This window comes from Chiloscyllium punctatum, chromosome 1 (assembly GCF_047496795.1).
Source record: "Chiloscyllium punctatum isolate Juve2018m chromosome 1, sChiPun1.3, whole genome shotgun sequence".
NCBI lineage: Eukaryota > Metazoa > Chordata > Chondrichthyes > Orectolobiformes > Hemiscylliidae > Chiloscyllium > Chiloscyllium punctatum.
The window spans coordinates 99,150,765-99,164,920 of record NC_092739.1 but is presented as its reverse complement, the minus strand read 5'-3'; the positions used below and the strand labels follow the sequence as shown (position 1 = coordinate 99,164,920).

At 42.5% G+C, this 14,156-nt stretch overlaps 1 protein-coding gene across 3 annotated transcripts in view; it reads right to left on the bottom strand.

Moving 5' to 3' along the window:
- The window catches only part of LOC140477681 (ADP-ribosylation factor-like protein 15), a 291,815-nt gene that overhangs the window by 171,598 nt on the left and 106,061 nt on the right, over positions 1-14,156 (bottom strand). For all 3 annotated transcript variants that reach the window (XM_072571623.1, XM_072571621.1, XM_072571622.1), the window contains exon 3: positions 7,566-7,625. In XM_072571623.1, coding sequence (XP_072427724.1) covers positions 7,566-7,625 — 60 coding nt within the window. The remainder of the gene's footprint in view (positions 1-7,565; positions 7,626-14,156) is intronic.

The window sequence follows — 14,156 nt, the reverse complement described above, 5'->3', positions numbered from 1 at the left end:
CCAGGACACATGAACATCAACTAGCAACAAAACAACATGACCCTCTCTCACTAGTATTCTTACGTGCAGATAAGGAAGGACACTGGAGCAACACATCCATCCTCGGACAAGCCAAACAGAGATATGCACGAGAATTCCTAGAAGCATGGCATTCCAACCAGAACTCTATCAACAAACACATTGACTTGGACCCCATTTACCACCCCTTGAGAAAAAGAACAGGAAATGACATCACCATAGGAAATGGCATCACCAACCCAAGGAAACCCAAACATAAAAAGAAAGCAGGAACCATCAGCAGTGCTTCATCTGGAGGCTCACTGAAGATGTTACCTAGTATGGTGATGATGAAACGCCTGAAAATGAACTTTCCAGCTCAGTAAGCAAACCTACATTCAGAACTTTGTAAACTGAAAGAGCATGCGCAATTTGAAGAAATGTGTCTCATAGATGGTGCACACTTGTAACAGTGTTAGGGAGTGAATGCTTAGATAGTGAATAGGGTGTCAATCAAGTGAGCTTCTTTTTCTGAATGATGTTCAAAATGTGTAACCTCAATAGGCCGGTGGCAGAGGCAATGAAACTTTAAAGGTGGTGGATATTAATTTATAGCAATTGAGCATTGCAGGAGTGGTATTATTCAGAGGCAGCATTCCATCATGCATGAGACATGCTTTGAACATAGTGGATAGACTTTGGGATGTTAGGCATGTTATTTGCAACAAAATTTCCTAGCTTTTGCCTTTTGTCAGTCACAGTTTTTTTATGACTGGTCCAGGTCAGTTTCTGATCAATTGTAAGCCGAGGATGTTAATAGCGGGTATTTAGTGATAGTAAAACTGTTGAATGTCCAGAGGAAACAGTCAGCTTCTTGTTGGAGATAATCATTGCCTGGCACTGATATTACTTATATGAAACGACTGAAGATGACTGGACCTAGGAAACTACCAAGCGATTCCTGTGCATGAGACAGTTGGCCTCCAATAAAGAGGTGTGTTTTCCTCTTTATTCCCAACCAATTTTTAATTTTCCTAGGCCTCTACCCTGTCACACTTGGGCAAAAGCTGTGTTACTCATTTCTGAAATGCAAGTCTTTTGGCCATTTTCAGACTAAGGTCTAGAGTTGTTGATGCAACCAGAACCCAAATTCAGGATCGGTGAACAGGTTAGTATTGAGTAAGTGCTGTTTGACTGCACTTCAATGAAACCTTCCATGACTTTGCAGATAATGGAGTAGATTGATGATGCACAATTTGCCCAGGTTAGACAGGTCCTGTATCATGTGGACAAGATATACATGGCTTATTATTCACATTCTCAATCAGATGTAATTGTACTGGTGAAGTTTTTCCAGGGACACAGTAGTTCTGGAGCACACTGCAAGAAAGAGTGCAATGGTATATTCCCCATTTTTCTCAATAAATGTAGTTCAGTACAGTCACATGTCAGAAACCAGCCAAGACAATATAACTCAGAACATAGAACAGTACAGGCTGTGACTGTGTCTTCGGCCCATGATATTGTGTCAAGCATTTATCTTAATCTAAGATCAATCTAACCTACAAACCCTTAATTTACGGGCCATCCATGTGTTTCTCCATTAGATGCTTAAATGTCCCCAATGTGTCTGACTCTACGAGCACCACTGGCAGTGCAGTCCACGCATCCACCACTCTCCACATAAACAACCTACTGCTGATATCTCCCCTAAACCTTCCACCAATCACCTTTAAATTATGACCCTCTTGACAACCATTTCTGCCCTGGGGAAAAGTCTCTGCCTATGTACTGTATCTACGCATCTCATTACCTTGTAGATCTCTATCAAATCACCTCTCTTCCTTCTTCTCTCCAGTGTGAAAAGCCTGAACTCACTCAATCTTTCTTCATAAGACATGCCCTCTAATCCAGGCAGCATCCTCGTTAATCTCCTCTGCATAGTCTCTAAAGCATCTACATCCTTCCTATAATGAGGCAACAAGAACTGGACACATTAGTGTGGTCTAACCATGGTTTTATAGACCTGCAGCAAAACCTTGTAGCTCTTAAACTCAATCCCCCGTTAATGGAAGCCAAAACACCATAGAGGTTTTCTTAACAACCCTATCAACTTGGGTGGCAACTTTGTAGGATCTATGTACATGGACCCCAAGATCGCGCTATTCCTCCACACGACCAAGAATCTGGTCTTTAACCCTGTATTTGACATTTAAATTCGACCTTCCAAATGAATCATTTCACATTTATCAAGGTTGAACTTCAGCTTGATTCACACCTTATCCTGTTTTTTCTTGGTAAGTAAAGATAGATAGAACTGGAGTTTAATCATCAAGCCATAGAGTCCTACAGCACAGAGACAGGTCCTTTGGCCCAAACTGGAGATGCCAATAAAAATGTCTGTCCACGCTAACCCCATTTCCCTGCACTTGGCCCGTATCCTTCCAAACCTTTCCTCTCCATATATTTGTCCAAATGTTTTTACACATTTCTATGAATTTTGTTTTTACACATATTTACATCACAACTATGCATCTCCAAACAAACTTAACTAGTTTTGTTCTGACCACATTACATACCACCGGTGCATCTCCAGTCAATGCCCACCAGTGAACGGTCAATATTTAATGCTACATTTAAACTAAGTAGTGGGGGGGGGGGGGGGGGGGGGGGAGGACAAACTTGATGTTTAAGCAAGAAATTGAAGGGAAAGTTAGAACAAGGGAACCCAAGAAAGACAACTGTATCAATGAGGCAGAAAATTCAAAAAGGGGTCATGCTGTAAGGTTGAGTAAAATAGGAGTTGATGGGAAGGGTGAGGGCAGTAACAAATTAAAAATACTATACATGAATGCACGAAGCATTAGAGATAAGATGGATGAGCTTGAGGCTCTTGTGGAAATTGGCAGATACGATATTGTGGGGATAACTGAGATGTGGCTTCAAGTGGACAGGGCCTGGGAAATGAATATTCAAGGCTACACGTGCTTTTGAAAGGACAGACTGACGGGCAGAGGGGGTGGGGTGGCCATGTTGGGAAGGGATGATATTCAGTCCCTTGCGCGGGGACAGAGAATCAGGGGATGTAGAGTCAGTGCGGATAGAGCTGAGAAATTCTAAGGGTAAAAAGGCCCTCTTAGGAGTTATCTACAGGCCCCCAAATAGTAGTCTGGATGTCAGATGTAAATTGAATCAGGAGCTGAACTTGGCCTGTCGCAAAGATGTTACTGCAGTTGTTATGGGGGATTTCAACATGCAGGTAGACTGGGAGAATCAGGATGGTATTGGACCTCAAGAAAGAGACTTTGTGGAGTGCCTCTGAGATGGATTCTTAGAACAGCTGGTGCTGGAGCAGATCAGGGAGAAGGCAATTCTGGATCTGGTATTGTGCAACGAACTAGAATTGATCAGGGACCTCGAAGTGAAGGAGCCATTGGGAAGTAGTGACCATAATACAATAAGCTTCAATCTGCAATTTGAGGGGGAGAGGGTACAATCGGAAGTGAGAATATTTCTGCTGAATAAAGGGAACTATGGAGCTATGAGGGAGGAGCTGGCCAAACTTCAATGATGCAATATCTTAGCAGGGATGACAGTGGAGGAACAACAGCGGATATTTCTGTGTATAATGCAGAAGATGCAGGATCAGTTCATTCCAAAAAGGAAGAAAGATCCCAGGAGGAGGCATGGGATGCCACGGCTGATGAGGGAAGTTAAGAAAAATATAAAGTTAAAAGAGAAAAAGTATAACAGAGCAAAGATAAGTGGGAAAACTGAGGACTGGGAAACTTTTAAACAACAACAGAGGATTACAAAGAAGGAAGTACGCAAAGAAAAAATGAGGTATGAAGGTAAACTGGCCGAAAATACAAAGGAGGATAGCAAAAGCTTTTTTAGGTATGTGAAATGCAAAAAAATGGTTAAGACTAAAATTGGGCCCTTGAAAACAGAAACAGGGGAATATATTACAAGGAACAAAGAAATGGCAGAAGAATTGAATTGTTACTTCAGATCTGTGTTCACTGGGGAAGACACAAGCAATCTCCCTGAGGTAACAGTGGGTGAAGGACCTGCACTTAAGGGAATTTATATTTGCCAGGGATTGGTGTTGAAGAGACTGTTAGGTCTAAAGGTTGATAAGTCCCCGGGGCCTGATGGTCTACATTCCAAGATACTGAAGGAGGTGGCTCAAGAAATCGTGGATGCGTTGGTGATTATTTTCCAGAGTTCGATAGATTCGGGATCAGTTCCTGAGGATTGGAGGGAGGCTAATGTTATATCACTTTTTAAGAAAGGTGGGAGACAGAAAGCAGGAAATTATAAACCAGTTAGTCTGACCTCAGTGGTGGGAAAGATGCTGGAGTCTATTATAAAAGGATGAAATTACGACACATCTGGATAGTAGTAATAGGATAGGTCAGAGTCAGCATGGATTTATGAAGGGGAAATCATGCTTGACTAATCTTCTTGAATTTTTTGAGGATGTAACTCGGAAGATGGACGAGGGAGATCCAGTAGATGTAGTGTACCTGGACTTTCAGAAAGCTTTTGATAAAGTCCCATATAGGAGGTTAGTGAGCAAAATTAGGGCGGATGGTATTGGGGGCAAAGTACTAACTTGGATTGAAAGTTGGTTGGCTGATAGGAAGCAAAGACTAGTGATAAGCGGCTGCATTTCGGAATGGCAGGCAGTAACCAGTGCTGGGACTGCAGCTTTTTACAATATATGTTAATGATATAGAAGATGGTATTAGTAATAACATTAGCAAATTTGCTGATGATACTAAGCTGGGTGGCAGGGTGAAATGTGAGGAGGATGTTAGGAGATTACAGGGTGACCTGTACAGGTTAGGTAAGTGGTCAGATGCATGGCAGATGCAGATTAATGTGGATAACTGCATGGTTATCCACTTTGGTGGCAAGAACAGGAAGGCAGATTACTACCTCAATGGAATCAATTTAGGTAAGGGTTACAAAAAGATCTGGGTGTTCTTGTACACCAGTCAATGAAGGTAAGAATGCAGGTACAGCAGATAGTGAAGAAGGCTAATAGCATGCTGGCCTTCATAACAAGAGACCCTTACCATTAAGTGTATAAGTCCTGCGAAGATTTGCTTTCCCAAAATGCAGCACCTCGCATTTATCTGAATTAAAATCCATTGCCACTTCTCAGCCCATTGGCCCATCTGGTCCAGATCCTGTTGTAATCTGAGGTAACCCTCTTCGCTGTCCACTACACCTCCAATTTTGGTGTCATCTGCAAACTTACTAACTGTACCTCTTAGGCTCGCATCCAAATCATTTATGTAAATGACAAAAAGTAGAGGACCCAGCACCAATCCTTGTGGCACTCCACTGGTCACAGGCCTCCAGTCTGAAAAACAACCCTCCACCACCACCCTCTGTCTTCTACCTTAGAGCCAGTTCTGTATCCAAATGGCTAGTTCTCCCATGAGATCTAACCTTGCTAATCAGTCTCCCATGGGGAATTTTGTCAAACGCCTTACTGAAGTCCATATAGATCACATCCACTGCTCTGCCCTCATCAATCTTCTTTGTTACTTCTTCAAAGAGCTCAATCAAGTTTGTGAGGCATGATTTCCCACACACAAAACCATGTTGACTATCCCTAATCAGTCCGTGCCTTTCCAAATACATGTACCACCTGTCCCTCAGGATTCCCTCCAACAACTTGCCCACCACTGAGGTCAGGCTCACCGGACTATAGTTCCCTGGCTTGTCTTTACCGCCCTTCTTAAACAGTGGCACCATGTTTGCCAACCTCCAGTCTTCCGGCACCTCACCTGTGACTATCGATGATACAAATATCTCAGCAAGAGGCCCAGCAATCACTTCTCCAGCTTCCCACAGAGTTCTCGGGTACACCTGATCAGGTCCTAGGGATTTATCCACCTTTACCCGTTTCAAGTCATCCAGCACTTCCTCCTCTGTCATCTGGAGATTTTGCAAGATGTCACCATATATTTTCCTACAGTCCATATCTTCCATATCCTTTTCCACAGTAAATACTGATGTAAAATATTCATTTAGTATCTCCCCCATTTTCTGTGGCTCCACACAAAGGCCACCTTGCTGATCTTGGAGGGGCCCTATTCTCTCCCTAGTTACCCTTTTATCCTTAATACATTTGTAAAAACCCTTTGGATTCTCCTTAATTCTGTTTGCCAAAGCTATCTCATGTCCCCTTTTAGCCCTCCTAATTTCCCTCTTAAGCATACTCCTATTTCCTTTATACTCTTCTAAGGATTCACTCTATCTATCCTGTCAGACCTGACATATGCTTCCTTCTTTTTCTTAACCAAACCCTCAAATTCTTTAGTCATCCAGCATTACGTACACCTTCCCTTTCACCCTGACAGGAATATACTTTCTCTGGATTCTCGTTATCTAATTTTCCAGTCATCCCTTTACCTGCGAACATCTGCCTCCAATCAGCTTTTGAAAGTTCTTGCCTAATTCCGTCAAACCGGCCTTTCTCCAATTTAGAACTTCAACTTATACATCTGGTCTTTCCTTTTCCATCATGATTTTAAAACGAATAGAATTATAGTTGCTGGCCCCAAAGTGCTCCCCCACTGACACCTCAGTCACCTGCCCTGCCTTATCTCCAAAGAGTAGGTCAAGTTTTGCATCTTCTCTAGTCGGTACATCCACATACTGAATCAGAAAATTGTCTTGTACATACTTAAGAAATTCCTCTCCATCTAAACCTTTAACACTATGGCAGTCCCAGTCGATGTTTGGAAAGTTAAAATCCCCTACCATAACTACCCTATTATTCTTACAGATAGCTGAGATCTCCTTACAAGTTTGTTTCCCAATTTCCCTCTGACTATTAGGGGGTCTATAATACAATCCCAATAAGGTGATCATCCCTTTCTTATTTCTCAGTTCAACCCAAATAACTTCCCAGGATGTATTTCCAGGAATATCCTCCCTCAGCACAGCTGTAATGGTATCCCTAATCAAAAATGCCACTCCCCCTCCTCTCTTGCCTCCCTTTCTATCCTTCCTGTACCATTTGTATCCTGGAACATCAAGCTGCCAGCCCTGAGCCATGTTTCTGTAATTGCTATGATATCCCAGTCCCATGTTCCTAACCATGTCCTGAGTTCATCAGCCTTCCCCATTAGGCCCCTTGCACTAAAATAAATGCAGTTTAATTTAATTTATCCCTGCTTGCCCTGACTGTTTGACTCATTTCTGTTCTCAACTGTACCAGTCTCAGATTGATCTCTTTCCTCACTATCTCCCTGGGTCCCACCCCCCACCTTACTAGTTTAAATCCTCCCAAGCAGTTCGAGCAAAACGATTCCTTTTTTAATACTCAGCACCCTAACAAAGTTACTTGCCACCACATAATTATTACTATTATTTGTAACCAGCCCTCTACAGATTCTCCCAAACTGAAAATATAAATTTATCATTCCCTTTGCATGATCAAGACAGTGCAAATCCCTCCACCAGAATGTTTTTGTACAAAAGCACAAAACTAACCATTTAGTTTTTCAGTAATTCAAAACATACTTTGCTTAAAGTACACATACCTCCAAGTTCTTTCACGTTGAGGATAGCATTCTGGAATGGAACAGCTTTAATGCTAAAACCTGAAGAGAACAGAAAGAAATAATGAGCCTTAAAACAGGGGAAAGGCATAGCTGACAAAATGTGAAATTCATTTCAAAGATGAGAAAAACATTTTTGCCAAATTTTGTTTTAATGAATAAAGGAATTTACTGTTCAGGAAAGGAATATTTTGAATTTTTAACACCCAACTTCAGCAGCATGTTAATTTTAACCTCAAAGTCAGGAACGGCAATGCCAATCTAAATTTTAGTTGCTCAACACAAAAAAATGTTGCGGTGAATGTTGTTGTCAATTAGTTATACATCGAAGGAATTCTGCAAAATGACTTAAACCTTCCAGCAGCATTTCCAATGAAGTGTATCACTGAAGTGGAAGACTAGGTCAGGATTCAAAGTGACAGCTTGCAAGCTGTGATTGACAATGATCCAATTGGGCATAGGCAGCATGGATTTGCAAATGGGAAATCTTATTTGCTGAATTTGGATTTTTCTGAAGATGTTCAAAGAGAACCTATGGAATTTAATACTTGGATTTTCAGAAGGCTTTTGATAAAAGCTCTCACAGAAGACTGAATAGAAAGGCTGGAGCAAAACTATAGGAGGAAATGTGTTAGCATGGATTAAGAATTAGCTAACACTCAGAAAATGTAAAGTAGGAATAAGACCAGAAGAGACAAGCTGATGTCGGCAATTCAGCGCGAGTCTGCTCCACCATTCAGTGAGATCGTGGGTGATCTCATAACCCTCAACTCTACTTTCATACCTTTTCCCCTTTATCGTTCATTCCTTAATTGATTAAAACATTTCTCAGCCTTGAATACACTGAATGACCCAGCTCAAAAATCAATACTTCTCACATTGGCAGGCTATGACTAATGAAGGATTGGTATGTGGGGGCTTTCAATATCTATCAATAATTTAGATGCAATGACTGAATTTAATATTTTGAGATTCAAATTTGCAGATGATAGAAAGTTAAGTGGAAATATGTTTTGTGAGGAAATTGTAAAGTGGCTTCAGAAAGATTTGGACAAGCTGAGTGAATATGCAAGAACACAGCAAATGGAATATAATGTGTAAAAATGTGAAGTTATCCTCTTTGATCGGAGAAATGAATGAGATGACTAGATGAACATTTGGTGTATGAAGTCCATGCCAACCCGCCAAAGAGTATCCCATCCAGATCCACCCCTTACAACATCCCTGTAATCCTGCATTTCCCATGGTTAAATCATCGTAGCCTGCATATCCCTGGACACTATAGGCAATTTCCTATCCACCTAACCTGCACATCTTTGGACTGTGGAAAGATGCCAGAGCACCCACAGACACTGGGAGAACGTGCAAACTCCATACAGACATTCGGTCAGGGACGAAATCAAACTCGGGTCCCTGGCACTGTGAAGCAACAGTACTAACCAATGAGCCACCATGTTAGCCTTCATTGTAAGAAAATTTGTGTACAGTATGAGTGAAGTCTTGCTTCAACTGAAAAGAACCTTTGTTGGACCACACCTGGAGTACTGCGGGCAGTTTCAATCTCTTTTTTGCAGGAAAGATATGATTGACAGATAGTGTAATAAAGGTCCATCAGACTTGTTCCCCGGATGGTGGACTGTCCTTTGAAAAGAAATTGGGCAAACTGGGCTTGTGCACTTTACAATTTTGAATAATGACAGGTGATCATATTGAAACCTACGAAATATTGAAAAAGATAGATACGGTAGATTTGGGTAAGGGATTTCCCCTGGCTGGTGATTATAAAACCAGGGAGCACACTTAAAAATAAAGAAAATGCCATTTACATCAAAAAAGAGGAGAAATTTTACTCAGAGGGCTTTTTGATTCGATTCCCTACAGTGTGGAAACAGGCCCTTCGACCCAACTCGTCCATACCGACCCTCCGAAGAGTAACCCACCCAGACCCATTTCCCTCTGACCAATGCACCTAACACTATGAGCAATTTAGCATGGCCAATTCACCTAACCTGCACATCTTTGGATTGTGGGAGGAAACTGGAGCACCCGGAGGAAACCCACACAGACACAGGGAGAATGTGCAAACTCCACACAGTTATCGTCAGAGGGTGTAATCGAACCTGGGACCCTGGTGCTGTGAGGCAGCAGTGCTAACCAGTGAACCACTGTGTCGTCCCGCTGTGAACCTTTAGAATTTTCTACCACAAGGGCTGAGGAATCTCTGTCTTTCAGTAAATTTAAAGAGGAGATTTACGGATTTCTCATTACTGTGATGGACAGGGTTAAGGTGCTGGGTAAGTGAAAGATTTTGAAGTGGTTGATCAGCTATGATTGTACTCCTTTGTTCCATCGCCAATTTGCACTTAACATCCAAGGCCTCCTTCTGAATCTTTCATAGTCAATCGATCTGTTCTCAGACAGAGTAAAATGCTTGATATTGTATGGATACTAGTTATAACAACTATGTCCGGCTTAACATTTACGAACATTATGAATTCCGACTAGAAGTTGGTCATTCAGTCCTGAGAGCTTGCCTGCCATTCAATAAGATCGTGGTTGATCTGGCTGCAGCCTCAATTTTTTTCAAAATTCACTCATGCGATGTGAATATCATTGGCTAGTTAGCATTTATTACCTGTCCCGATTGGCCTTGAAAAAGTGGTAGTGAGCGGTCTTCTTGAATTGCTGCAGTCCATGTGCTGTAGGTAGACCCACATTAACCTTAACGAGAGAATTTCAGGATTTTGATCGAGTGGCAATGAGGGATTGGCAGCATATTCCCAAGTAAGGATTAGGAGCGATTCGGAGGAGAACTTGCAGGTGTTGGTGTTCTCAATTATCTGTTGCCTTTGCCCTTCTCGATACAAGTTGTTGTGGGTATAGAGAGTGCTGTCTAAGGATTTTTGGTGAATTTCTGTAGTACAACTTGTAGATAATAAACTGAGTGTTGGTAGTGGAGGGAGTGGATGTGGTGTTTTGTTTTGCACAATATCAAGCTTCTTGAGTGTTGTTGGAGATGCACCCATCCAGGCAAGTGAGATGTGCTTATAGATGATGGGGAGGCTTTGGATAGCCAGGAAGGGAGTTATTTGCTCTAGTATTCCTAGCCCCTGACCTGCTCTTAGCCATTGTATTTGTATGGCGAGTCCAGTTGAGTTTCTGGTCAAAAGTAAACTCTAGTATGTTGATACTGGGGGATTCAGTGATGGTAACAGCATTGAATGTCAAGGGTGATGGTTATATTGTCTCTTATTGGAGATGGTCATTGCCTGGCATTTGAGAGGCATGAATGTTATTTGCGATTTGTCAGCCCAAGCATTGATAATATCCAGATCTTGTTGCGTTTAACATGCACTGCTTCAGTACCTGAGGAGTCACAAATGGTGAACACTGTGCAATCATCAGCAGCCATGCCACTCTGACCTTATCCACAGAATCCCTACAGTGTGGAAACAGGCCCTCCGGCCCAACAGGTCCATACCAACCCTCCGAAGAGTAACTTGCCCAGACCTATTCTCCTATCCTATATTTACCCCTCACTAATGCACAAAACCTAGCCATCCCTGAACACTATAGACAATTTAGTATGACCAACTCACCTAACCTGCACATCTTTGGATTGTGGGAGGGTACCGGAGCACCCAGAGGAAACCCACGCAGACATGGAGAGAATGTGCAAACTCCACACAGACAGTCGCCCAAGGTTAGAGTCAAACCTGGTTCCCTGGCACTAAGGCAGCAGTGCTAACCACTGAGCCACCGTGTCACTTATGATCATGAAGGTCAAGTCATTGATGAAGCAGCTGAAAATGGTCGAGCTTAGGACACCACCCTGAGCAATTCCTGCAGAAATGTCCTTGAGCGGAGATGACTGATTTCTAATAACCACAACCATCTTCCGATGTGCCAAATATAACTTCATCCAGTGGAAAATCTGCCCCCAATATCCACTGATTCCAGTTTTGCTGGGGCTCCTTGATCAAAAGTGGCCTTGATGTCAAGGGTTGTCACTCTCACTTCATGTCTATAACTCAACGCCTTTTGTCCAAATTTATGCATGCCGAGCCATGAGGTTGCAATTATTTTCGAAAATGATTCTGCTGCTGTCAATGGCCCACAGGGCCTCATCCTCAGTCTTCAGTTGCTTGATCTGTTTGAAGCCTGTCCTTTTTAACACAGTGTTAGCACCAAGACAACAACGGAGACATTCTCAATGTGAAGGTGAAACCTCATCTCCACAAAAACTGTGGCAGTCAATCTTACTGATAGTATCATGAACTGATGCATCTGTAACAAGGGTTAATAAGGATAAGGTCAAGTATGTATTTGCCTCTTGTTGTTTCCCTCACTACCTGCTGCAGATCCAGTCTAGCAGCTGTGTCTTTTCGGACCCAACCAGCTTGATCAGTAATGTTGCTGCTGAGTCACTCTTGGTGATAGAAAATCCTCCAGACTTTGCACCCTTACTGCCCTCAGTGCTTCCTCTAAGTGTTGATCAACATGGAGGAAGTACAGATTCATCTATCGAGGAAGGATGGTACATAGTAACAAGCAGAAGGTTTCCTCTTAAGCTGTGAGACTGCATGGGTTCCGGAGTCAAAGTTGAGGACTCCCAGGGAGGTCCCGCCTGAATGTGCCATAACTTCTGTTGTTCTGTCCTGCCCTGACAGTAAATATCCAAGGATGGTGATAGTAGTGATTGAGATGCTATCTGTAACATATGACTCCGTGAATATGTCCATGTCAGGCAGTTGCTTGTCTAGTCTGAGACAGCTCTCCCAGTTTTGGCACGAGTCCCCAGACTAACTTGGAAGAGTCAACAGGGATGTTTTCGCCATAGTCATTTCCAGTGTCAAGGTTGATGGTTTCATTTCTTCATTGACTCTTCATAGCAATTGATACAACTGAGTGGTTGCCAGGTCACTGAGGGCAATTGAAAGTCAATCCCATTGCTGTGGGTCTGGAGCCAAATGTAGGCCAGACCAGCTAAGGATGGCAAATTTCCTTATGTGACTGACATTAGTGAGCCATACGACAGTAAGATGTCAGAGTATAATGAGGACATTCAGCTCATTGTGTCCCTTCTGCCAGCTTTGACAAAGGGTCAGTTAGACTCAAAATGTCAGCTCTTTTCTCTCCTTACAGATGCTGCCAGACTTGCTGAGATTTTCCAGCATTTTCTCTTTTTTGGTGTCCCTTCTGCCATTTGATCATAGTTGATGTTTCTCAACCCCATTCTCCTGCCTTTTCCCTATAACTTTACTAATCAAGAGCCCATCTATTTCTGTCTTAAACACTTGAAATGATTCAGCCTCCACAGCCTTCAGTGGCAACGAGTTACACGATTAGCAATCCTCTAGCTGAAGAAATATTTTCTCATCTGAGTTCTAAAGGGCTGTCCCTTCATCTGAGGCTGTGTCCTCGTATCCTAGTCTCTCTGACTAGTTGAATCATCTTCTCCACATCTAACCTATTCAGGCTTCTCAGTATTCTGTAAGTTTCAATGAGATCCCTGCCTTATCCTTCTAAATTTCATCGAATAAAGATCCAGAGCCTCAACCGCTCCTTATATGACAAGCCCTTCATTCCAGAATCATTATTGTAAAGCTCCTCTCAACCCTCTTCAATGCCAGCACATTCTTCCTTAGATACATGGTCTGAGCAGAACCTTATACAGCCTCAGCAGTACCTCTCTGCTCTTATACTCTAGCCCACTTGAAATAAATGCTGTCTGCAAACTTAGCAACAATCACCTCAGTTCCTTTGTTCAGACCGTTAATATCAACTGCGAATACTTATGGTCCCAACACAGATGCCTGCAGAACTTCATTAATCTCCGACTGCCATCCTGAAAAAGACTGCTTTATCACCATTGCCTTCTGCCAGTCAATGAATCCTCCATCCATGCCCAAACCTTGCCCCTAACACTATAGACTCTTGTCTTATTCTGCAGCCTCCAATGTGGCAAGTTAGTAAAGGTACTTTGGAAATCTGAATAAATCATGTCCACTGGCTCTCCTTTGTTTACGTCACTCAATACCTCTCAGAATTATAGAAACCACACAATGCAAAAAGAGGCTATTCATCCTTCAAATCTACACCAATTCTCTAAAGAATGTCCGATCCTGACACAGCCCATCCCCAAAGAATTCTAACAAATGTCAAGCATGACCTCCCCTTGATGAAGCTGCATTGACTCAGCCCCATTTTGCCACGTACTTCTCAACTTCAACAATCCCAGCCTTAACAATGGACTCTAAAATGTTATCAATGACTGAAGGCATGCTAAGCAGCCTATAGTATTCTGCTTCTCTCCCTTTTTAAACAGGGATGTGCCAGTTCTCTGGCACATTCAATGATCCAGTGATTCCTGAAAGATCACCACCAATATCTCTACAATCTCCTCAGCTATCTCCTTCAGTTTACTCACTTTTAGATCTTTCAGCTTCCCCAGCACCTTCTCCTTAGTGATGGCCATTGCACTCACATCTGCCCCTGACTCTCGAAGTTCTGGAATGCTGCTGGTGTCTTCTACTGTGAAAATGGATGCAAAGTACCTATTCAGTTTCTCCA